This window comes from Psittacula echo (genome assembly GCF_963264785.1).
Source record: "Psittacula echo genome assembly, chromosome: 28".
Lineage (NCBI taxonomy): Eukaryota > Metazoa > Chordata > Aves > Psittaciformes > Psittacidae > Psittacula > Psittacula echo.
In genome coordinates, this window is record NC_137763.1 from 1559183 (window position 1) to 1581226 (window position 22044).

General features: G+C 66.8%; 2 protein-coding genes across 2 annotated transcripts in view; both read right to left on the reverse strand.

Moving 5' to 3' along the window:
* The window catches only part of HCFC1 (host cell factor C1), a 29975-nt gene extending 14379 nt beyond the window's left edge, over positions 1 to 15596 (reverse strand). Inside the window, exons 1-18 of the mRNA XM_080635889.1 lie at positions 15462 to 15596; positions 15069 to 15258; positions 12716 to 12938; positions 11210 to 11358; positions 9882 to 10042; positions 9578 to 9786; positions 7244 to 7328; positions 7050 to 7156; positions 6291 to 6470; positions 5166 to 5603; positions 4400 to 4560; positions 4098 to 4292; positions 3382 to 3615; positions 3164 to 3268; positions 1205 to 1424; positions 983 to 1125; positions 753 to 891; positions 450 to 670 (exon numbers count right to left, since the gene is read on the reverse strand). Of these exons, the coding sequence (XP_080492015.1) occupies positions 450 to 670; positions 753 to 891; positions 983 to 1125; positions 1205 to 1424; positions 3164 to 3268; positions 3382 to 3615; positions 4098 to 4292; positions 4400 to 4560; positions 5166 to 5603; positions 6291 to 6470; positions 7050 to 7156; positions 7244 to 7328; positions 9578 to 9786; positions 9882 to 10042; positions 11210 to 11358; positions 12716 to 12923 (2955 nt within the window). The 5' untranslated portion in view covers positions 12924 to 12938; positions 15069 to 15258; positions 15462 to 15596. The remainder of the gene's footprint in view (positions 1 to 449; positions 671 to 752; positions 892 to 982; positions 1126 to 1204; positions 1425 to 3163; positions 3269 to 3381; positions 3616 to 4097; positions 4293 to 4399; positions 4561 to 5165; positions 5604 to 6290; positions 6471 to 7049; positions 7157 to 7243; positions 7329 to 9577; positions 9787 to 9881; positions 10043 to 11209; positions 11359 to 12715; positions 12939 to 15068; positions 15259 to 15461) is intronic.
* Positions 15597 to 18360: 2764 nt separating this feature from the next.
* On the reverse strand, positions 18361 to 22044 carry MECP2 (methyl-CpG binding protein 2; the record flags this gene model as incomplete). The annotated part of the gene is made up of 2 exons (XM_080635790.1): positions 21718 to 22044; positions 18361 to 19498 (listed from the first exon to the last, which is right to left on the reverse strand). The coding sequence occupies exons 1-2, from the start codon at positions 22017 to 22019 to the stop codon at positions 18361 to 18363; spliced, it is 1440 nt and encodes a 479-aa protein (XP_080491916.1). The 5' UTR covers positions 22020 to 22044.

Here is a 22044-nt window from a genome sequence, read left to right on the forward strand (position 1 = left end):
CAGCGCCCCCATTGCCACCAGCACCCCCATTGCCACCAGCACCCCCATTGCCACCAGCGCCCCCATTGCCACCCAGCGCCCCCATTGCCAACAGCACCCCCATTGCCACCAGCGCCCCCATTGCCACCCAGCGCCCCCATTGCCAACAGCACCCCCATTGCCAACAGCGCCCCCATTGCCACCCAGGGACCCCATTGCCACCAGCACCTCCATTGCCACCCAGGGACCCCCATTGCCAGCAGCGCCCCCATTGCCACCAGCACCCCCATTGCCAACAGTGCCCCCATTGCCAACAGTGCCCCCATTGCCACCAGCATCCCCATTGGCACCCATCCCAAGGCCACCCCCAACCCATGACCTCCCCATCCCCACCACCCGATGCCCTGGTCCACGGTGCCCCGCGGTGCCCCATAGGCTCCCATGGGTGCCCGGTCCCGGTGTGCCCTCACCTGCATGGTGATGGTGGGGGTGCCGAGCGCGCCGGTGGCCGTCACCGAGCTCTGTGCCGCGGACACGGTGATGGCGGCGGGGTTGAGGACCTGGCTCGACAGCGTCGCGATGGTGCCCAGCGTGGTGATGGGGGTGGCGAGCGAGGCCGTGGCGCTGTGCCCCCCCGCGCCCGCCAGGCTGGTGGACACCGTCCCCGTCACCGTGCCCAGCGTGGTGACACCTACGGGGACACCGCGGGGTCAGTGTGGGGCTGGGGGGGCCGCGGTGACGGCGCGGGGGGGGCGGCGGGGCCGCGCTCTTACCGGTGGTGCCCTTCACCACCAGCGTGGTGACCGTGGGCTTGACGGCAGACACGGTGACGGGGGTCACCAGGCGGACCCCCCCCATGGGCACCGTGCGCAGGATGGTGCCCGGCTGCCCCGGGGCGCCCTTGAGGACAACCTGGGGGGGGGGGGGACACACAAAGAGGGGGTGATTTGGGGTGCTCTCTGGACACGGGGGGCTCCCCATGGCCGCGTCCCCCCCCCTTTACCTGTGTCACCCCTTGCTGGCCGTGCCCGGCGCCCAGCTTGGGCACCGCGGTGATGATCTTGGCCGGGGTCCCCGTGCCCGACGTCATCACCTTGGTGGTGATGATGGTGATGGGGGACTTGATGCCGGGGCTGCTGGTGACACCTGGGTGACGGGGACACGGCATCAGCGCCGGGGGCGAGGGGGGGGGCGATGGCGTCCCCAAGGGGGGGGGGGTCCTCACCGGTGGCCCCCGCCTGGGTGATGATGGCGGACATGGGGATGGTCTTGATGATGGTGGTGGTGCCGGGCTTGGTGGTGCTGGGGGAGACGCTGCTGATGCCCAGGAGCGTGGGCTTGGCCGCGGCCGCACCGGCCTGGCTCGTGCTCAGCAGCGTCGTGGGCTTCCCGTCACCGGACGTCACCAGCTTGAGGATGGTGCCCGCCGGCAGCGGGCCCTTGGTCTGCGGGGGGGGCACGGGGGGGTCAGGGGGGGCACGGGGATGGGGGGGATGGGGAAAGGGGGGGGATGGGGAAAGGGGGGGGTGGGGAAAGGGGGGGATGGGGAAAGGGGGGGGTGGGGAAAGGGGGGATGGGGAAAGGGGGGATGGGGAAAGGGGGGGGATGGGGAAAGGGGGGATGGGGAAAGGGGGGATGGGGAAAGGGGGGGGATGGGGAAAGGGGAGATGGGGAAAGGGGGGATGGGGAAAGGGGGGATGGGGAAAGGGGGGGGATGGGGAAAGGGGGGATGGGGAAAGGGGGGGGATGGGGAAAGGGGGGGGATGGGGAAAGGGGAGATGGGGAAAGGGGGGATGGGGAAAGGGGGGGGATGGGGAAAGGGGGGATGGGGAAAGGGGGGATGGGGAAAGGGGGGGGATGGGGAAAGGGGGGATGGGGAAAGGGGGGATGGGGAAAGGGGGGGGATGGGGAAAGGGGGGATGGGGAAAGGGGGGGGATGGGGAAAGGGGGGGGATGGAGAAAGGGGGGGGGTGGGGAAAGGGGGGGGTGGGGAAAGGGGGGATGGGGAAAGGGGGGATGGGGAAAGGGGGGATGGGGAAAGGGGGGGATGGGGAAAGGGGGGATGGGGAAAGGGGGGATGGGGAAAGGGGGGGGATGGGGAAAGGGGGGATGGGGAAAAGGGGGGATGGGGAAAGGGGGGATGGGGAAAGGGGGGGATGGGGAAAGGGGGGATGGGGAAAAGGGGGGATGGGGAAAGGGGGGGGATGGGGAAAGGGGGGGAAGGGGAAAGGGGGGATGGGGAAAGGGGGGGATGGGGAAAGGGGGGGATGGGGAAAGGGGGGATGGGGAAAGGGAGGATGGGGAAAGGGGGGATGGGGAAAGGGGGGGAAGGGGAAAGGGGGGGGATGGGGAAAGGGGGGATGGGGAAAGGGGGGGATGGGGAAAGGGGGGATGGGGAAAGGGAGGATGGGGAAAGGGGGGATGGGGAAAAGGGGGGATGGGGAAAGGGGGGATGGGGAAAGGGGGGGATGGGGAAAGGGGGGATGGGGAAAGGGAGGATGGGGAAAGGGGGGATGGGGAAAGGGGGGGAAGGGGAAAAGGGGGGATGGGGAAAGGGGGGATGGGGAAAGGGGGGGATGGGGAAAGGGGGGATGGGGAAAGGGAGGATGGGGAAAGGGGGGATGGGGAAAGGGGGGGAAGGGGAAAGGGGGGGGATGGGGAAAGGGGGGGATGGGGAAAGGGGAGGGATGGGGAAAGGGGGGGATGGGGAAAAGGGGGGGATGGGGAAAGGGGGGATGGGGAAAGGGGGGGATGGGGAAAGGGGGGATGGGGAAAGGGAGGATGGGGAAAGGGGGGATGGGGAAAGGGGGGGAAGGGGAAAGGGGGGGGATGGGGAAAGGGGGGGATGGGGAAAGGGGAGGGATGGGGAAAGGGGGGATGGGGAAAGGGGAGGGATGGGGAAAGGGGGGGGATGGGGAAAGGGGGGGATGGGGAAAGGGGAGGGATGGGGAAAGGGGGGGATGGGGAAAGGGGGGGATGGGGAAAGGGGAGGGATGGGGAAAGGGGGGATGGGGAAAGGGGGGGATGGGGAAAGGGGGGATGGGGAAAGGGGGGGAAGGGGAAAGGGGGGGGATGGGGAAAGGGGGGGATGAGGAAAGGGGGGGAAGGGGACCCAGGCCCTGGGGTTCCTGGGGCCATGGGGACACAGGGGTCAGGGGCACAGGGGGCTCCATGGGGGTCCCACCTGGATGATCTGAGTGACGGGCCCGGTGGACGCCTGCCCGGTGACGGCCGAGCTCTGCACCGGCTTCGTCTGCACCACGGACATCACCTTGCCCAGGTTGGAGATCTGGGGGGGGGGGTGGGGGGGTGCAGCGGGGTCAGAGCCCCCCCCAAACCCCCCCACTGGGGCTTGGCAGGGTCCCCCCGCACTGGGTGTCAATGGGGGTGCCGCTCACTCACCAGGGCGCTGCCCCCCGGCACGGAGATGGGGCTCTTGACCAGGGTGATGGTTTTGGTGACCCCCCCCACCACGGTGGTCACCACCTGGGCCTGGTGCTGCGCCACCGTCACCGCGCCCGACTTGTGCACGGTGATGATGGGGCGCGCGGGGGGGGGGTTGGTGGCGGCCGCCCCCCCCGACGTCCCCACCTGCGCCGCCGCCGTCTTCAGCATCCGCGTGGCCGGGTTGGTCACCTGCAGCGGGGACAGCGCGGGGGCAATGGGGACAGCGCGGGGGCAATGGGGGCAATGGGGACAGCGTGGGGGCAATGGGGGCAATGGGGACAGCGCGGGGGCAATGGGGACAGCGCGGGGGCAATGGGGGACAGCGCGGGTGCAATGGGGACAGCGCGGGGGCAATGGGGACAGCGCGGGGGCAATGCGGACAGCGCTGGGGCAATGGGGACAGCAGGGGGGCAATGGGGGCCCTGGGGTCACAATGAAGGCATTGGGGGTCACAATTGGGGCCCTGGGGTCACAATGGGATGGGGGCAATGGGGGCCCTGGGGTCACAATGGGATGGGGGCAATGGGGTCACAATGGGATGGGGGCAATGGGGGCACCGGGGGCACAATGGGGTCACAATGGGGGCACCGGGGGCACAATGGGGTCACAATGGGGGCACCGGGGGCACAATGGGGTCACAATGGGGGCACCGGGGGGGTCCCGGCTCTCACCATGACGGGGGCCGAGGCCACCTTGACGCTGGGTGGCAGCGAGGGGGTGCCGGGGGTCACGGCCACCGTCTTGACGATGGTGGCGCCGGGGGGGACGCTGAGCACCGCGGGCGCCGCGGGGGGGATCTTCTGCGTGGCGGCGGCGGCGGCGGCCAGGGCGGCCATGCCGGTGAGCTGGGGGGAGCTGCCCAGCACCTGGGGGGGGGCGCGGGGTCAGCACGGCCCCCCCCGAGCCCATCGAGGGTCCCATGGGGGGAGGTGTGTGTGCCCCCCCCAAAGCCCCATGACCCCAATGGCCTCACCGTGCCCTGGGGGCTCTGGCCCGGCACCACCATGCGCACGCCGGGCAGCGACGTCACCGTCACCGGGGCCTTGCCGGGGGGCCCGGCCGAGCGCACGGTCACCAGGGGGGTGCCGGCTGCCGCCGCGGGGGGCCCGGTCACCTTCAGCACTGCCGGAACCCCTGGGGGGGGGGGCACGGGGGGGGGAGGAGGGGGGGTCAAGGGGGGGGACACGGGAACAGCCCCCCCCCAGTGTCCTCCCCCTGTCCCTCCTGTCCCCCCTTGACCCCAGCACCCCTGCAGCCCCCCTCATCCCCATGGCCCCCGTGGTCCCTTATCCCCATACCCCCCATATCCTCCCCATAGCCCTCTATCCCCATACCCCCCATATCCTCCCCATAGCCCTCTATCCCCATACCCCCATATCCTCCCCATAGCCCTCTATCCCCATACCCCCCTATACCCCCCATGTCCCCTTATCCCCATACCCCCCATATCCTCCCCATAGCCCTCTATCCCCATACCCCCCTATACCCCCCATGTCCCCTTATCCCCATACCCCCATATCCTCCCCATAGCTCTCTATCCCCATACCCCCCTATTCCCCTCATACCCCCCTATCCTCCCTCATGTCCCTCTACTCCCCCCATAACCTCCCCATATCCCTCTATCCCCCTATCCCCCCATGTGCCCCCATTCCCGTGTCCCTCTATCCCCCCCCATCCCCCATATCCCCCTATCCACCCCATGCCCCCCTATGTCCCTCTATCCTCATCCCCTCTCTTACCGGTCGCTCTCGCCGCTGCTCCTCCGGCGCTGGCGGCGGCCCCGGCCGCGGGCGGGTTCCCCGCGGGCAGCACTTGCAGGGCCCCGCCAGTGGAGGGCGCTGCTGCGGCCGCCGCCGTGGTTGGCGCCTGCGCGGGGGGGGCGGCGGCGGCGGGCGGCAGCAGCGTGAGCCCCACGGGCGGTACCAAAGGCTGCGGCGGAGGGGGGGGAGGCGGCGGCGCGGGCGGGCCCGGGGCGGCGGCGGCGGGCGCGGGGCTCTTGGGCGGGTTGGCGGGCACGGAGGGGACGGGCGCGGGCGCGGGGGAGGCGGCGGCCGGGAGCTCGTACTTCTGGAGCTGCAGCAGGTACGAGTCCGCCGTGGGCACCGCGCCCCAGCTCACCTCCAGCGACGTGGTGTTGGCACGGACCAGCTGCACCCGCGCAGGCGCAGGGGGGCGCTCTGCGGGGCCGGGAGCAGAGAGACCGGGGTTAGGGGGGGATCCCGGAGCGCGACCAATGGGGATGGGGGAGCCTGGAGCGTAACCAATGGGGATGGGGGAGCCCTGAGTGCAACCAATGGGGATGGGGGAGCCCTGAGTGCAACCAATGGGGATGGGAGAGCCCTGAGTGCAACCAATGGAGATGGGGGATCCCGGAGCGTAACCAATGGGGATGGGGGATCCCTGAGTCCAACCAATGGGGATGGGGGAGCCCTGAGTGCAACCAATGGGGATGGGGGATCCCGGAGTGTAACCAATGGGGATGGGGGAGCCCTGAGTGTAACCAATGGGGATGGGGGATCCCGGAGTGTAACCAATGGGGATGGGGAAGCCCTGAGTGCAACCAATGGGGATGGGGGAGCCCTGAGTGCAACCAATGGGGATGGGGGAGCCCTGAGTGTAATCAATGGGGATGGGGGAGCCCGGAGTGCAACCAATGGGGATGGGGGAGCCCCGAGAGCACCCAATGGGGATGGGGGAGCCCTGAGTGTAACCAATGGGGATGGGGGAGCCCTGAGTGTAATCAATGGGGATGGGGAAGCCCGGAGTGCAACCAATGGGGATGGGGGAGCCCCGAGAGCACCCAATGGGGATGGGGGAGCCCCGAGAGCACCCAATGGCAGGGGTCGCGTCCCCCCCGCGCTCACCGGTCTCCAGGTACCAGAGGTCCTTGCAGCAGACCTGGTTGTTCCAGGCCTTGCGGTACCCGTCCCGCCCGCTCCAGATGTAGAGCCGGGTGGCGATGGCCACGGCGCAGTGCCCGGCGCGCGCCCGCGGGACGTTGTCCTCCAGCGTGTCCATCACGATGGGCTCCCAGGCCATGGAGTCTGCGGGGCACAACGGGGGGGCAGGGGGGTATTTCTGGGCTGGATCTGGGGTATTTCTGGGTGTTTGGGGGTAAATAAGGGGGTTGGGGGGGTGTTTTGGGGGTGTTCTGCGGGTGTTTCATGGGTGTTTTGGGGTGGTTCGTGGGTGTTTCAGGGTATTTTGGGGTATTCTGGGCTGTTTTGGGGGTGGTTTGGGTGTTTCATGGTATTTTATGGGTATCTCAGGGTGGTTTGGGCTGTTTCATGGGTATTTTGGAAGCATTATGGGGTGTTTCATGGGTATTTTGGGCTGTTTCATGGGTATTTTGGAGGCATTATGGGGTGTTTCATGGGTATTTTGGGCTGTTTCATGGGTATTTTGGAGGCATGGGGTGTTTCATGGGTATTTTGGGCTGTTTCATGGGTATTTTGGAGGCATGGGGTGTTTCATGGGTATTTTGGGCTGTTTCATGGGTATTATGGAGGCATTATGGGGTGTTTCATGGGTATTTTGGGCTGTTTCATGGGTATTATGGAGGCATTATGGGGTGTTTCATGGGTATTTCGGGCTGTTCCGGGGGTGTTTGGGGTGTCCCATACCCAGGTTGAGGCAGGCCAGGGTGTTCGTGCACTTCCACTCCTTCTCGTGCGTGGCCACCTTCACGTCGTCCATGACGAGGGGCACCCAGCCCCCGAACACGTACATCCTGGGGGGGGATGGGGTCAGGGGGGCCGGGGTGGGGGTCCGGGGGGGGGGTGGGGGGGTTGGGGGTTCAGGGCCCCCCCGGCCTCACTTGTTGCCGATGGTGGTGGCTGAGTGGAGGCTGCGCGGTAACGGGGCCACCCCGCTGAGGCTGGGCTTGTTCCACGTCAGCGTCTCTGCGACAGGGACAGCGATGGCACCAATGGCATCAGGGACATCAATGGTACCAATGGCATCAGGGACATCAATGGTACCAATGGCACCAAGGACATCAATGGCACCAATGGCATCAGGGACATCAATGGCACCAATGGCATCAGGGACATCAATGGTACCAATGGCATCAGGGACATCAATGGCACCAATGGCACCAGGGACATCAATGGCACCAATGGCATCAGGGACATCAATGGTACCAATGGCACCAAGGACATCAATGGCACCAATGGCACCAGGGACATCAATGGCACCAATGGCACCAGGGACATCAATGGCACCAATGGCATCAGGGACATCAATGGCACCAATGGCACCAGGGACATCAATGGTACCAATGGCACCAAGGACATCAATGGCACCAATGGCATCAGGGACATCAATGGTACCAATGGCATCAGGGACATCAATGGCACCAATGGCACCAGGGACATCAATGGCACCAATGGCATCAGGGACATCAATGGTACCAATGGCACCAAGGAAATCAATGGCACCAATGGCACCAGGGACATCAATGGCACCAATGGCATCAGGGACATCAATGGCACCAATGGCATCAGGGACATCAATGGTACCAATGGCATCAGGGACATCAATGGCACCAATGGCATCAGGGACATCAATGGCACCAATGGCACCAAGGACATCAATGGCACCAATGGCATCAGTGACATCAATGGTACCAATGGCACCAAGGACATCAATGGCACCAATGGCACCAAGGACATCAATGGCACCAATGGCATCAGGGACATCAATGGTACCAATGGCACCAAGGACATCAATGGCACCAATGGCACCAAGGACATCAATGGCACCAATGGCATCAGGGACATCAATGGCACCAATGGCATCAGTGACATCAATGGCACCAATGGCATCAGGGACATCAATGGCACCAATGGCACCAAGGACATCAATGGCACCAATGGCATCAGGGACATCAATGGTACCAATGGCATCAGTGACATCAATGGCACCAATGGCATCAGTGACATCAATGGCACCAATGGCACCGAGGACATCAATGGCACCAATAGCATCAGTGACACCAAGAACATCAATGGCACCAATGACATCAGTGGCATCGATGATACCAATGGCACTAACAGCATGAAGGCCCCCAATAGCATCAATGGTACCAATGACACCAACGGCATCAACAGCACCAAACACACCCGTGGAATCAATGGCGCCAATGACACCACTGAAACCAATGCCTCCAGTGACACCAACGGCAGCACTGACACCAATGGCACCACTGCACCAGAGACACCAATGGCATCAGTGGCACCAGGAACACCAATAGCACCAGGCACACCAATGGCACCAACAGCACCAGAGACGCCAATAGCATCAACGCCACCAATGGCATCAGTGACACCAATGGCATCAACGGCACCAACAGCACCAGGGGCACCAATGGCATCAACGGCACCAACGGCATCAGGGGCACCAATGGCATCAACGCCACCAACGGCATCAGGGGCACCAACGGCATCAACGGCACCAATGGCATCAACGGCACCAACGGCATCAACGGCACCAACGGCACCAGGGACACGAATGGCATCAATGGCACCAATGGCATCAATGGCACCAACGGCACCAACGGCATCAACGCCACCAACGGCATCAACGCCACCAACGGCATCAACGCCACCAACGGCATCAATGGCACCAATGGCATCAATGGCACCAACGGCATCAACGCCACCAACGGCATCAACGCCACCAACGCCATCAGTGACACCAATGGCATCAACGGCACCAACAGCACCAGGGCACCAATGGCATCAACGCAACCAAGGGCATCAACGGCACCAATGGCACCGACGGCACCAATGGCATCAACGGCATCAGTGACACCAATGGCATCAATGGCACCAATGGCATCAACGGCATCAGCGACACCAACGGCATCAGGGACACCAATGGCATCAACGGCACCAACAGCACCAGGGCACCAATGGCATCAACGCAACCAAGGGCATCAACGGCACCAATGGCATCAACGGCATCAGTGACACCAATGGCATCAATGGCACCAATGGCATCAACGGCATCAGCGACACCAACGGCATCAGGGACACCAACGGCACCAGGGACACCAATGGCACCAGCACGACCAGCAAGGAGCCGGCCCCGAGCTGCGCTGCCCCCCCCCCCGGGCACTGTCCTGCCCCCATCCTCACTCCCCCCTCACCGATGTCCAGGGTCCAGAGGTCTCCGAGCCGGCAGCCGCTCATGCCGCCGTAGATGACGAGGCGCGAGCGCCGCGCCGCGCGCTCCGTGTACACCACGGCCGTGTGGGACTCGCGCGGCGGCGGCAGCACCCCGTAGGTGATGGGGATGTCCCAGGCCAGCACCCCCGAGCCCGCGCGCAGCTCCAGCACGTACAGGTCATTCAGGTACCTATGGGGCAGGATGGAGGCCGTCACGCACCGGGGGAGGGAGGGGGGGGGGGGCTGGCGGCCGTGGGGCGCCATGGGGGGCCCCCCCCTGCTCACCGGGGGATGTTGTTCTTGGGGTCCTCGCTGTCGTTGGCCAGCCCCCCGAAGAGGTAGCACTTGTTGCCCACCAGCGAGAAGCTGTGGCCCAGGCGCGGGCACGGGGGGGGCCCGTTCTTGGGGGTCTTCGCCTTCAGCCGCTTCCATTCCCAGCGGCTCGCCTTGGGGGGGGGGGGGGGGGGGGGGTTAGGGGCTGCCCCGGCTTCTATGGGGCAGCCCCATAAGAACCCATAGCGAGACACAGACACCCCCATAACAACACCGGCATCCCCATAGCGGGGGTGACTCCTGGTAATGGGGCTCCATAGCGATGGTGACTCCCCCACAGCGCTCCCCCCATAGCTACAGGGACGCTCCCATAGAGACCCCCACAACAACCCCCCCCCATACCGGCAGTAACCCCCCTCTAAAGACTCCCCCATAGCACACCCCATAGCCCCATAGCACACCCCATAGCCCCCATAGCACACCCCATAGCCCCCATAGCACACCCCATAGCCCCATAGCACACCCCATAGCCCCCATAGCACACCCCATAGCCCCATAGCACACCCCATAGCCCCCATAGCACACCCCATAGCCCCCATAGCACACCCCATAGCCCCATAGCACACCCCATAGCCCCATAGCACACCCCATAGCCCCCATAGCACACCCCATAGCCCCATAGCACACCCCATAGCCCCCATAGCACACCCCATAGCCCCATAGCACACCCCATAGCCCCACAGCCCCATACCTGCAGCTCATAGAGGTCGTTGCTGTACTTGCCGTACTCCACCAGCCCCATAGCACACCCCATAGCCCCATAGCACACCCCATAGCCCCATAGCCCCATACCTGCAGCTCATAGAGGTCGTTGCTGTACTTGCCGTACTCCACCAGCCCCATAGCACACCCCATAGCCCCACAGCCCCATACCTGCAGCTCATAGAGGTCGTTGCTGTACTTGCCGTACTCCACCAGCCCCATAGCACACCCCATAGCCCCACAGCCCCATACCTGCAGCTCATAGAGGTCGTTGCTGTACTTGCCGTACTCCACCAGCCCCATAGCACACCCCATAGCCCCCACAGCCCCATACCTGCAGCTCATAGAGGTCGTTGCTGTACTTGCCGTACTCCACCAGCCCCATAGCACACCCCATAGCCCCACAGCCCCATACCTGCAGCTCATAGAGGTCGTTGCTGTACTTGCCGTACTCCACCAGCCCCATAGCACACCCCATAGCCCCCACAGCCCCATACCTGCAGCTCATAGAGGTCGTTGCTGTACTTGCCGTACTCCACCAGCCCCATAGCACACCCCATAGCCCCACAGCCCCATACCTGCAGCTCATAGAGGTCGTTGCTGTACTTGCCGTACTCCACCATGCCGCCGAACACCAGCAGCCGGGTCCCGTCGCAGACGAAGCCGTAGGCGGCGCAGCCGGGGGGGATGTCCCCGCGCACGGCCGGGATGAACCATTGGTTGGTGGCTGCGGGGGGAGGCGGGGTCAGCCCCGCCGGGCCCGCCCATGGAGCCGCCCTGCTGCCGGCTGGGACATCCCCCCCCCGCCCCCAAGCCCAGTGGGGTCATCCCGGGGCCTGAGCGAGCCCATTATGGACAGGGGGCGGGGGGGGGAACCCAGCATTGACACCCCCCCATTGACCGCCCATGGGGACACCCCATTGAACCCCCCCATTGCCACCCCATGGGGCAACCCCATTGCCACCCCACTGACACCCCCATTGCCCCCCCATTGTCACCCCCACTGACACCCCATTGATGCCCCCACTGCTGGCCCATTGCCCCCCCCATTGTCACCCCCATTGATGCCCCACTCACACCCCATTGATCTCGCGGTGCCATTTCCATTGACACCCCCATTACCACCTCCCTGCTGCTCTATTGATGTCCCCAGGGACATCCCTATTGCCACCCCCAGTGATCCCCCATTACCAACCCACTGATGCCCCCATTACCCCCACGTTGCCACCCCATTGCCACCCTATTGACCTCCTTATTGACACCCCATTAGCACCTCATTGATCGCTGATTACCACCCCCCCATTACCACCCCCATTTCTGCCCCATTAACCCTGCCATTACTGCTCCCATTGATCCCCCATTACCCCCCATTGCCCCCCCATTGATCCCCTATTACCACCCTCACTGATGCCCCCATGACCCCCCCACTGCCTCCCCATTGATCCCCCATTGCCCCCCCATTGATCCCCTATTACCACCCTCACTGATGCCCTCATGACCCCCCCACTGCCTCCCCATTGCCCCCCATTGATCCCCTATTACCACCCTCACTGATGCCCCCATGACCCCCCCACTGCCTCCCCATTGATCCCCCATTGCCCCCCCATTGATCCCCTATTACCACCCTCACTGATGCCCCCATGATCCCCCCACTGCCTGCCCATTGATCCCCCATTGATCCCCTATTACCACCCTCACTGATGCCCTCATGACCCCCCCACTGCCTCCCCATTGCCCCCCATTGATCCCCTATTACCACCCTCACTGATGCCCCCATGACCCCCCCACTGCCTCCCCATTGATCCCCCATTGCCCCCCCATTGATCCCCTATTACCACCCTCACTGATGCCCCCATGACCCCCCCACTGCCTGCCCATTGATCCCCCATTGATCCCCTATTACCACCCTCGCTGATGCCCCCATGACCCCCCCACTGCCTGCCCATTGATCCCCCATTACCACCCTGATGCCCCCATGACCCCCCCACTGCCTGCCCATTGATCCCCCATTGATCCCCTATTACCACCCTCACTGATGCCCCCCCCACTGCCCCCCCATTGATCCCCATTGCCCCCCCGCTCACCGGTGTTGTACACGTGCAGCTCATCCACGATGCCCTCGTTGCCCCCCCCGAACACCACGATCAGCTCCTTGATGGCCACCGCGCGGTGCCCGTGGCGCGGCCGCGGCACCGGCCCCGACCAGCCCAGGACCCGCTTCCAGCGCGGCTGCAGCGCGGGGGGGGCCGCGGCGGCGCGCGGGGGGGAGCCCCCCCCGCCCGGGGCCGCCATCAGCCCCTCGAGCACCTGCGGGGGGGGGACGGACGGACACGGGGTGAGACCCCCCCATGGACACCCCCATAATGAGCCCGTCCATAGAGACCCCCCCCATGGACACCCCCATAATGAGCCCGTCCATGGAAACCCCCATAGAGACCCCCCCCATGGACACCCCCATAATGAGCCCGTCCATAGAGACCCCCCCCATGGACACCCCCATAATGAGCCCACCCATGGAAACCCCCATAGAGACCCCCCCATGGACACCCCCATAATGAGCCCGTCCATGGAAACCCCCATAGAGACCCCCCCATGGACACCCCCATAATGAGCCCGTCCATAGAGACCCCCCCCATGGACACCCCCATAATGAGCCCGTCCATGGAAACCCCCATAGAGACCCCCCCATGGACACCCCCATAATGAGCCCGTCCACGGAACCCCCCATGGACACCCCCATAATGAGCCCGTCCATAGAGCCCCCCCATAGAGACAATGACCCCCCCTAAAGCTCTCCCTGTAGCGGCCCCCCCCGTAGTGCCAATGCTACCCCCATAGCAGCAATAGCCCCCCCCCCATAGAACACCTCTTAAAGTGACAACACCCCCCTCACACTATTGCCCCCCGCGAGCAATAATTGCCCCCACCACCACTGCAATGCCCCCTGGGGGCAATTCCCTGCTCCCCCCATTGCAATCAACCACAGCAACACCCAATGAACGGCCCCGCCACCCCATTATAACTACCCCGGGGGGGGCAATTACCGCTGTTCCCGCCACTGCAATTAAGCCCGGGGGGGGCAATTAACGCCTCCTCCACCGCAACCACCGGGGGGGGGGGCACAATTCCCGGCTCCCGCCATCGCAATAGCCCCGGGGAAGGGAATTCCCCCCCCCCCACAACCGCCCCCCCGGGGCAGTTCTATGCATTCACCCCCCCATCGCCAAAATGGATCATTCCCCCCCCATCAATTGCCCCCCGTCCATTGCCCCTCCCCCGGCTTCCCCCCCCCCCCTTCTCCCGCCCGGGCCCTGGAAGCCGCCATCTTGTAGCCGCCCGGGCGGAAAATGGCGGCGGCCGCCTCCCCCCCCCCGCCGCTCACCGCTGACCCCTCCCGGCTCCCGGCCGCCCTCTTCCCGCCGCGGCGGCTGCGCCGCGCCCCCCGCTGCCGCCCCCCGCCGCCGGTCGTTGCCCGAGGCTCGGAGCGGGCCCGCAGCGGCGCTGCCGTTGGCCGCGGGCGCCCTCACGCCGCGCTGGGAGCCGCCATCTTGCGCCTGTGTCCAAGCGGCGGCTCCGCTCCCCGCCCGCGCAGGGCAGGGCGGGACGGGCGGCGGGGGCGGGGCTAAGCGAGGCCACGCCCCCTCCCTGCTCGGGCGGCGCCATCTTTGGGTTGGGAGTGGGGGGGGGAACCGGGCGCCGCCATGTTGGCAGCGCAGAAGGGGGGGAGCCCCGCAAACCGCTGCCACCGTTCCCGCACCCCTCACGTCCCCCTTCCGGGCACGGCACCGGCGGGAGAGGCCCCGGGGCTGCAGAGCGCGGTAACGGCGCGGCCCGCCCCGCGCAGCCCCGCCCCTTGAAGGGTTCCTGACCCTCCCCCTTCCGCCATCAACCCCGCGGAGCTGCGGGCGCCGCCATTCCTGCCCCCCCCCCCGGAGCTGCCCTTTACCCCCGCGGCGGCCGAGCCTCGTCCCAGGCAGCCCCGCGCTGTACGGAGCGCTCAGCCCGCCATGGGCGCCGCCATCTTGGCCGCCTCTCCCCTATCCCGCTGTCTCCATAACCGCTCCCTGCTCTGCCCCGCGGTCCCCCCCAGCCCCGGTTCCCTCGGGTTTTAACGGGACCCCCCCTCCAGCTGCCGCCTTAAGGCCTCAGGGCCCCGCTGAGCGCGGACGGAAGCGCGGGCACCGACGCCTCCATTTCCCCCCCTTCCCCCTACACACAGGAAGGCGGCCGGAGGGACCCGGATGTGGGCGCAGCGCGGCGCCATGACACCCCGTTGTCCCCTCCCAAAATGGCGGCCCCCGGGACGGGCCAAGGACCCGGATGTGGGCACCATGGCAACGCGCGCGGCTCGGCCCAAGATGGCGCGGCCCGCTCAGCCCCCCGCCCCCCCCCCCCCCCCCCCGCACCTTCCCCGGCCGCGGCTCCTCCCGCCCTCACCGGGTGCGGCCCCGCGAACGGGCCGGCTCCAAGGCTGCGCTCCGGTACCCGGATGCGCGGAGGAGGGGTCACAAGATGGCGGCGCGCTGCTCGGCGATGGGGGGAGACCAAGATGGCGCCGCCCGGTTCCCGGATCTTCCTCCTCCTCCGCCTCTTCCTCCTCCTCGGAGAGCGGACAAGATGGCGGCGCCTGCCCGAGGCGGGAAGGGGGATGTGGGCCGCGCCCCCCCGCCTTCCCCTCCCCGCTCCTTGTCCCGTCCCCCCTCCTCGGGCAAGGCCAGGATGCGGCGGCCCAAGATGGCGGAGGCGGCCGCGGCTGCTCAAGATGGCGGCCGCCGCGGGACCCGGATGCGGCCGCTCTCCGCGGCGCGCCGCTCCCGCCCCGTTCCGCACCTGCAGGCACCGGCCGCGCGCGGACACCGGGCGCCGCCTCCTCCCGCCGCCGCCGCTCGCTCGGGGCCGCCGCCGCCGCTCCCAAAGGCCGAGACGGGCCCGTCCGCAGCGGCGACTACAGGCGCTTGGGAGCCGCCATTTTGGACGCGTCTCCTCCACCCGGCACAAAGATGGCGCTTCCCAGGACCCGGATGGTGGCGCCTAACGGCTTGGGCGCGCAGCGCGCATGCGCCCTTGCGGCACGGGTGGGGCGGCGCTTGCGCGTTGCTTCCGTTAGCGGTCCTCGCAGACCCCCGCTGCTCCTCCCGCGCATGCGCGCTGAGCTCCCTCCATGGTGGTTTTTGCTCAAAGTCCCTGATTTGGGCGGGTTTTGACCCAAATCCGCCCCGGGACGGCTCCGCGCGAGCTCCGGGGGTGGGGGAGGGGCGGCAGTGAGTAGCGGAGCCGCAACTGGGCTGCAAGGGGCGTTTCCCCCGTCATGGCCGCGCCCATCTTGGCTTCCCACGCCCTCCCCGTCATGGCCGCGCCCTCCGCCGGCCGCCATCTTGGCGGACGAGGGCTCCCCCTCCGTTACCCCAGGACGCCCCAGTCCGGGTCGCTGCCCTGGGGGATAAAATGGACCCCACAAATACCCCCTCTTGCGCCCCCCCCATCGCAGCCGGGGCCCCCGAAGAGCCTCCCCGTGCCCCCCAGGTGCCCCAGCGGCGCCGTTGACACCAACGGCTCCAATGGGATCAATGGCTCCGTATCAGGCGCTTCCCCTTTAAGCACAGGCTCCACCCACGCCGCCATCTTGAGCGTGGCGGAATCCCCCAGCCCCCGACGTCGCGGCCGCCATCTTGAGCGCGGCCCAAGAGGGACGGAAAGGGGCGGGGCCGCGCCCCTCGCGATGACGTCATCGCGGCCCCGACGGCGCCGGTGGCGCAGCCGTGACGTCACAGCCGCCGGGACGCTCCGCTGCGGGTGCCGGGAGGGGGGATGGGGAGGGATGCGGTGACGTCACACCCGGGGGTGCAGTGACGTCACACCGGGGATGCGGCGGTGCCTCACCCATCCAGTGACGTCACACCCGGCATCCAATGACGTCGCACACATACAGGAACCAGGGAACCCCGCAGAGCACTTTGCCTCCCCCCCCCCCGAGCAGGTTGGGATCCATTGGTCCCCAATGGAAGCAGCCGGGCTCTGCCACCACCCCCCGAGGGGGGGTCCAATGGGGGGGGGGGGGGGCCGGTCCATAAACGGGGGGGGGGAGGGGGGGGTCCCAATAAAGCTCAGAGCCATTGGTGCACACAGATTTATAGATCACTCCAGCACAGACACAGAGCCCGGGGGGGGGGGACGGGATGGGACCGGGGCGGGGGGGGGTCCTTGGCGACGACGGAAAAGGGGGGGGGGGGGGGCTAAAAAAGGGGGGGGGGGGCGGCGCCGCGGACCCCCCCAAGAAGAGGCAGAGCCGAGGGGGTTTCATGTAAATTTATAAGGCAAAATCTCCTCGCGCCACTAAAGAATAAATAGGTGCGACCCCCCCCCGGCCCCATGGAACCGCCCCCCCCCCCGGGCCCCCCATGGTACAGCCCCCCCCGGCGCCGCGGGCTCCCCCCCCCCCGTTATTGCCTTGAGGAGCCGGGACCGGGGGGGGGGGGGGGTGGAAGAACAAAGGGGGGGCCCCCCCCCGGTAAAGTGCAGGATGGGCCCCCCCGGGCTGGGAGCCTCCCCCCCAGTGACTCCCCATTGGTCAGCTGGGTCCCACACGCTCGCGCCTGATTGGCTCCTGCCCTCCCCCCCCCCCCGTCGGCACACGGCGCTGCTGATTGGTTCTGCAGCACTGCCCGCTGCAAGCGGCTGCCAGCTGTGATTGGCGCCCAAGCGGATCCTGCCCCTCCCACACCACCCAAGGGTCGCTCCTGATTGGCTCCAGGCTCGATCCCGCTGCAAGGTCACAGAGTCTCCTGATTGGCTCTAAACAAGATCCCGCCCCGCCCACGGTCACCCCTGATTGGCTCCAGACTCGTCTCTCCTGATTGGTTCCAGACCGGACCCCGCCCCAACCCAGCGCGACTCCTGATTGGATAGAGACCAGATCCACCCTCCAACCCCAAACCACTGCTGATTGGCTCCCGGCTGGAGTGACCCAGAATCTGCCCGCCCCCGAGGCCCTCTGATTGGCTGACCCCAAACCCCCCTCCAGCCACTCAGCGCTCCCCACAGACCCGCTTCCCCGCTCCTGATTGGCTCAGCCCCGGATCCCTCCCAAAAGCTGCCGATTGGCTCCACACCAGATCCCGCCCATCAATAAACTCCCGATTGGCTCCAGGCCGGTCCCCAGCCATGCTGAAAGCGGCTCCCGATTGGCTCCCATCCCTTTCAAACACCCCTGCTGATTGGCTGCGCAGCGGATCCCACCTCCATCCTGCTTGGCTCAAACCCACTTCCCGCTCAGCTCCACCCCAACACCCCTCTCCTGATTGGCTCAACGCTGGATCCCCTCCCCGCCGATCCGCTCCTGATTGGCTCCTCCTCGGCCCCCGCTGCTCCCATTGGACGGCGCCCCCCCGGCCCCCCCCCCTTAGTGCAAATGGTTCCTACCTAAAAACGGGGGAACGGAACTGGAAGAACGAAAGAAGCGGCGGCGCCGGGGGGGGGACAGACCCCGCCCCCCCCTCACGGCCCCCATAGAGCCCCCTTCACCCCCCCCACCTCAAGGGGGGGTCCCCGGGGCCACCCCCCCCTTAGTGCTTGTGGGGGGGCCCTCGCTGTGCTTCTCGGTCATAGACGGGGGGGGGGGGGTGGTGGGATGGGGGGGGGGGGGCTCAGGGAGATGGAGCTGCGGGGGGGGGGGGCGGGGGGGGGGGGTGTCCATGTGTCCATCCTGGGTCCGTGATTGGTTGGCTCACAGTCAGCTGACCCGCTCGGGCACAGGCGTCCTGGTGTCGACGGCCTCGTCGCGGGGGGGGGGGGGCGGCGGCGGCGGCCGCGGCACCGCGGCGCTGGGCGGGGGGGGGGGGGGAGGCGGCGGCGCCGACGAGGACGAGCACGAGGAGGAGGAAGACGAGGACGAGGAGGAAGAGGAGGAGGAGGAGGAGGAGGAGGAAGCAGCGTCCTTGGGCTCGGGCTCCCCCCCCGCCGCCCGGCCCAGCGGAGTCTTTGCCGTGGCGCAGCCGTCGGGGGCGGCCGCGGCGCCGCGGTGCTGGGAGCAGCCGCTGCAGTCCTGCGCCGCGGGGGGGGCGGCGCTGCCGCTGTCCTTGGGGCTGCCCGGGGGGGGCTCGCTCGGCACCGGCGACCCCCCCAGCTCCCTCCTGCCGGGCGCCGGCACCGCGGCCCCGCCGCGACCCTTGGGGCTGCCGCGGGCGGCGCGGGGGCCGCGGGGGCCGCGCTCGGGCGGCGCCGGCGCCGGTTTGGCCGCTTCCAGCAGCGCCGGCTCCCGCGTCTTCCTCTTCTTGATGGGCAGCACCGTCTCCTGCACCGCGGGCGCCGCCGCCGCCGCCGCCTTCTTCTTGGCTTCGGCCGCCGCCGCCAGCGCCGCGGCGCCGCCGCCCGTGCCAGGGCCGCCGGGCCCGGGTCCCGCCGCCGGTTTGCGGCCGCGCTTCTTGGGGGCTCCCCCGTGCCGGTCGGGCTCCGCTTTCCGCTTGCGGCCCGGGCGCTTCACGGCCAGGACCTGCGCCGAGGTCGTGGCGGCTCCTCCGGCGCCGGCGGCGTCGCCGCTGCCCCGGGCCCCGGCCGCGAACGGCATCTTCACGAGGAGCTTGGCCGGGCTCTTCTCCAGCGCCCCCCCGCGCTTCGGCAGCGCCGGCGCCGCCTCGGCCGCCGCCTTGGGCGCTTTGGGGGCGCCGCTGCCCTTGGGGCGGCCGCGCCCGCGCCCGGTGCCCGCGCTCTTGGCGCCTTTGGGCTTCTTGGGCGGGCGCTGCTCGCGCCGCGAGGGGCTCCCGCGGCCCGTGACGGTGAAGTCGAAGTCGTTGGGGTCCAGCGAGGTGTCCCCGACCTTCTCGAAGTAGGCCACGAGCTCCACCTTGGACCGGAACGCTTTCCCCTGCGGGCTGCGGCGCCGGCGTCAGCGACCCCCGCCAACCGCGGCCCCGCGGCGCCGACCGGCACGGCCCGGCGCGGCCCAATGCATCCCAGTGCATCCCAATGCATCCCAGTGCATCCCAATGCATCCCAATGCATCCCAGTGCATCCCAATGCATCCCAATACATCCCAGTGCATCCCAATGCATCCCAGTGCATCCCAATGCATCCCAATGCATCCCAATGCATCCCAATGCATCCCAGTGCATCCCAATGCATCCCAATGCATCCCAGTGCATCCCAATGCATCCCAATGCATCCCAATACATCCCAGTGCATCCCAGTGCATCCCAATGCATCCCAGTGCATCCCAGTGCATCCCAGTGCATCCCAATACATCCCAGTGCATCCCAATGCATCCCAATGCATCCCAATACATCCCAGTGCATCCCAATGCATCCCAGTGCATCCCAGTGCATCCCAATGCATCCCAATGCATCCCAGTGCATCCCAGTGCATCCCAATGCATCCCAATACATCCTACTGCATCCCAGTGCATCCCAATGCATCCCAATACATCCTACTGCATCCCAGTGCATCCCAATACATCCCAATACATCCTACTGCATCCCAGTGCAGCCCAGTGCGGCCCAATGCATCCCAATGCGTCCCAATGCATCCCAATACATCCTACTGCATCCCAGCGCATCCCAGTGCATCCTACTGCATCCCAGTGCATCCCACTGCATCCCAGTACCCTACTGGTACCTAACTACTGCGCTCCAATGCATCCCGATGCATTCCCATGCATCCCAATACCATCCTCATGCATCCCAGTACTCTACTGGTACCCTACTAATGCATCCCAATGCATCCCGACACCATCCCAATGCATCCCAGCGTGCAACACGGCACCCTAGTACCCTCCTGGTACCCAACTACTGGGCCCCAATGCACCCCAATGCACCCCAATGCATCCCAATGCATTCCCATGCGTCCCAATACCATCCTGATGCATCCCAGTGCACTCCAGTACCCTCCTGGTACCCAACTACTGCACCCCAATGCACCCCAATGCATCCCAATGCACCCCAATGCACCCCAATGCACCCCAATGCATCCCGTTACCATCCTGGTACCACCCAGCTGCCTCCCAGCGCGCTCTGCTCCCATCCCGGCCGCATCCCAGCTGCATCCCATCCCCATCCTGTTGCCCCATTCCCGATGCATCCCGATCCGGGTGCATCCCATCCCATCCCGGTGCATCCCAATCCCGATGCATCCTGATCCCAGTGCATCCCAATCCCGATGCATCCCGTTCCCGCTGCCTCCAGATCCCGGTGCCTCCCATCCCAGTGCCTCCCATCCTGACACATCCCGTTCCTGGTGCGTCCTGATCCTGGTGCATCCCAATCCCAACGCATCCTGATCCCGGTGCATCCCATCCCAGTGTATCCTGATCCCAACGCATCCCAATCCCAACGCATCCCATTCCCGGCGCCTTCTGATCCCGACGCATCCCAATCCCAATGCATCCTGATCCCGACGCATCCCAATCCCAATGCATCCCGATCCTGACGCATCCCAATCCCAACGCATCCCATTCCCGGCGCCTCCTGATCCCGACGCATCCCAATCCCAATGCATCCCGATCCTGACGCATCCCAATCCCAACGCATCCCATTCCCGGCGCCTCCTGATCCCGACGCATCCCAATCCCAATGCATCCCGATCCTGACGCATCCCAATCCCAACGCATCCCATTCCCGGCGCCTCCTGATCCCGACGCATCCCAATCCCAATGCATCCCGATCCTGACGCATCCCAATCCCAACGCATCCCATTCCCGGCGCCTCCTGATCCCGACGCATCCCAATCCCAATGCATCCCGATCCTGACGCATCCCAATCCCAACGCATCCCGTTCCCGGCGCCTCCTGATCCCGACGCATCCCAATCCCAATGCATCCCGATCCTGACGCATCCCAATCCCAACGCATCCTGTTCCCGGCGCCTCCTGATCCCAACGCATCCCAATCCCAACGCATCCTGATCCTGACGCATCCCGTTCCTTGTGCCTCCTGCTCCCGGTGCCCCCCGTTCCCGGTGCCCCCGCTCCCGGTGCCCCCGCTCCCGGTGCCCCCCTCTCCCGGTGCCCCCTCTCCCGGTGCCCCCGCTCCCGGTGCCCCCCTCTCCCAGTGCCCCCGCTCCCGGTGCCCCCGCTCCCGGTGCCCCGCGCCGGGCCTCACTTGATCAGGTAGACGTCGTACTTCCCGGCGGAGCGCCCGGATTTGCGCTGCTTCAGCTTGCGGGTCCAGCCCTCGGGCAGGGTGGGATCCTCGTACATGGGCCCCCGGTCCCGGATGATCGAGCGCCGCTGCTTGGGCGATGCCGACGCCTCCGGAGCCGCCGGCGCCGCCGCTGCCGCCCCCTCCGAGCTCTCGGCTTTCCCGGCCTCGGCCGGCTCCGAGGACGGCGGCGCCGGCTCCGGCTCCGGCTCCTCCCGGCGCTCCCGCTTCAGCTTCTTGGCCTTGGGCGCCCGCTCCCGCATCCCCGAGAGCGGCTCCTCTGGCTTC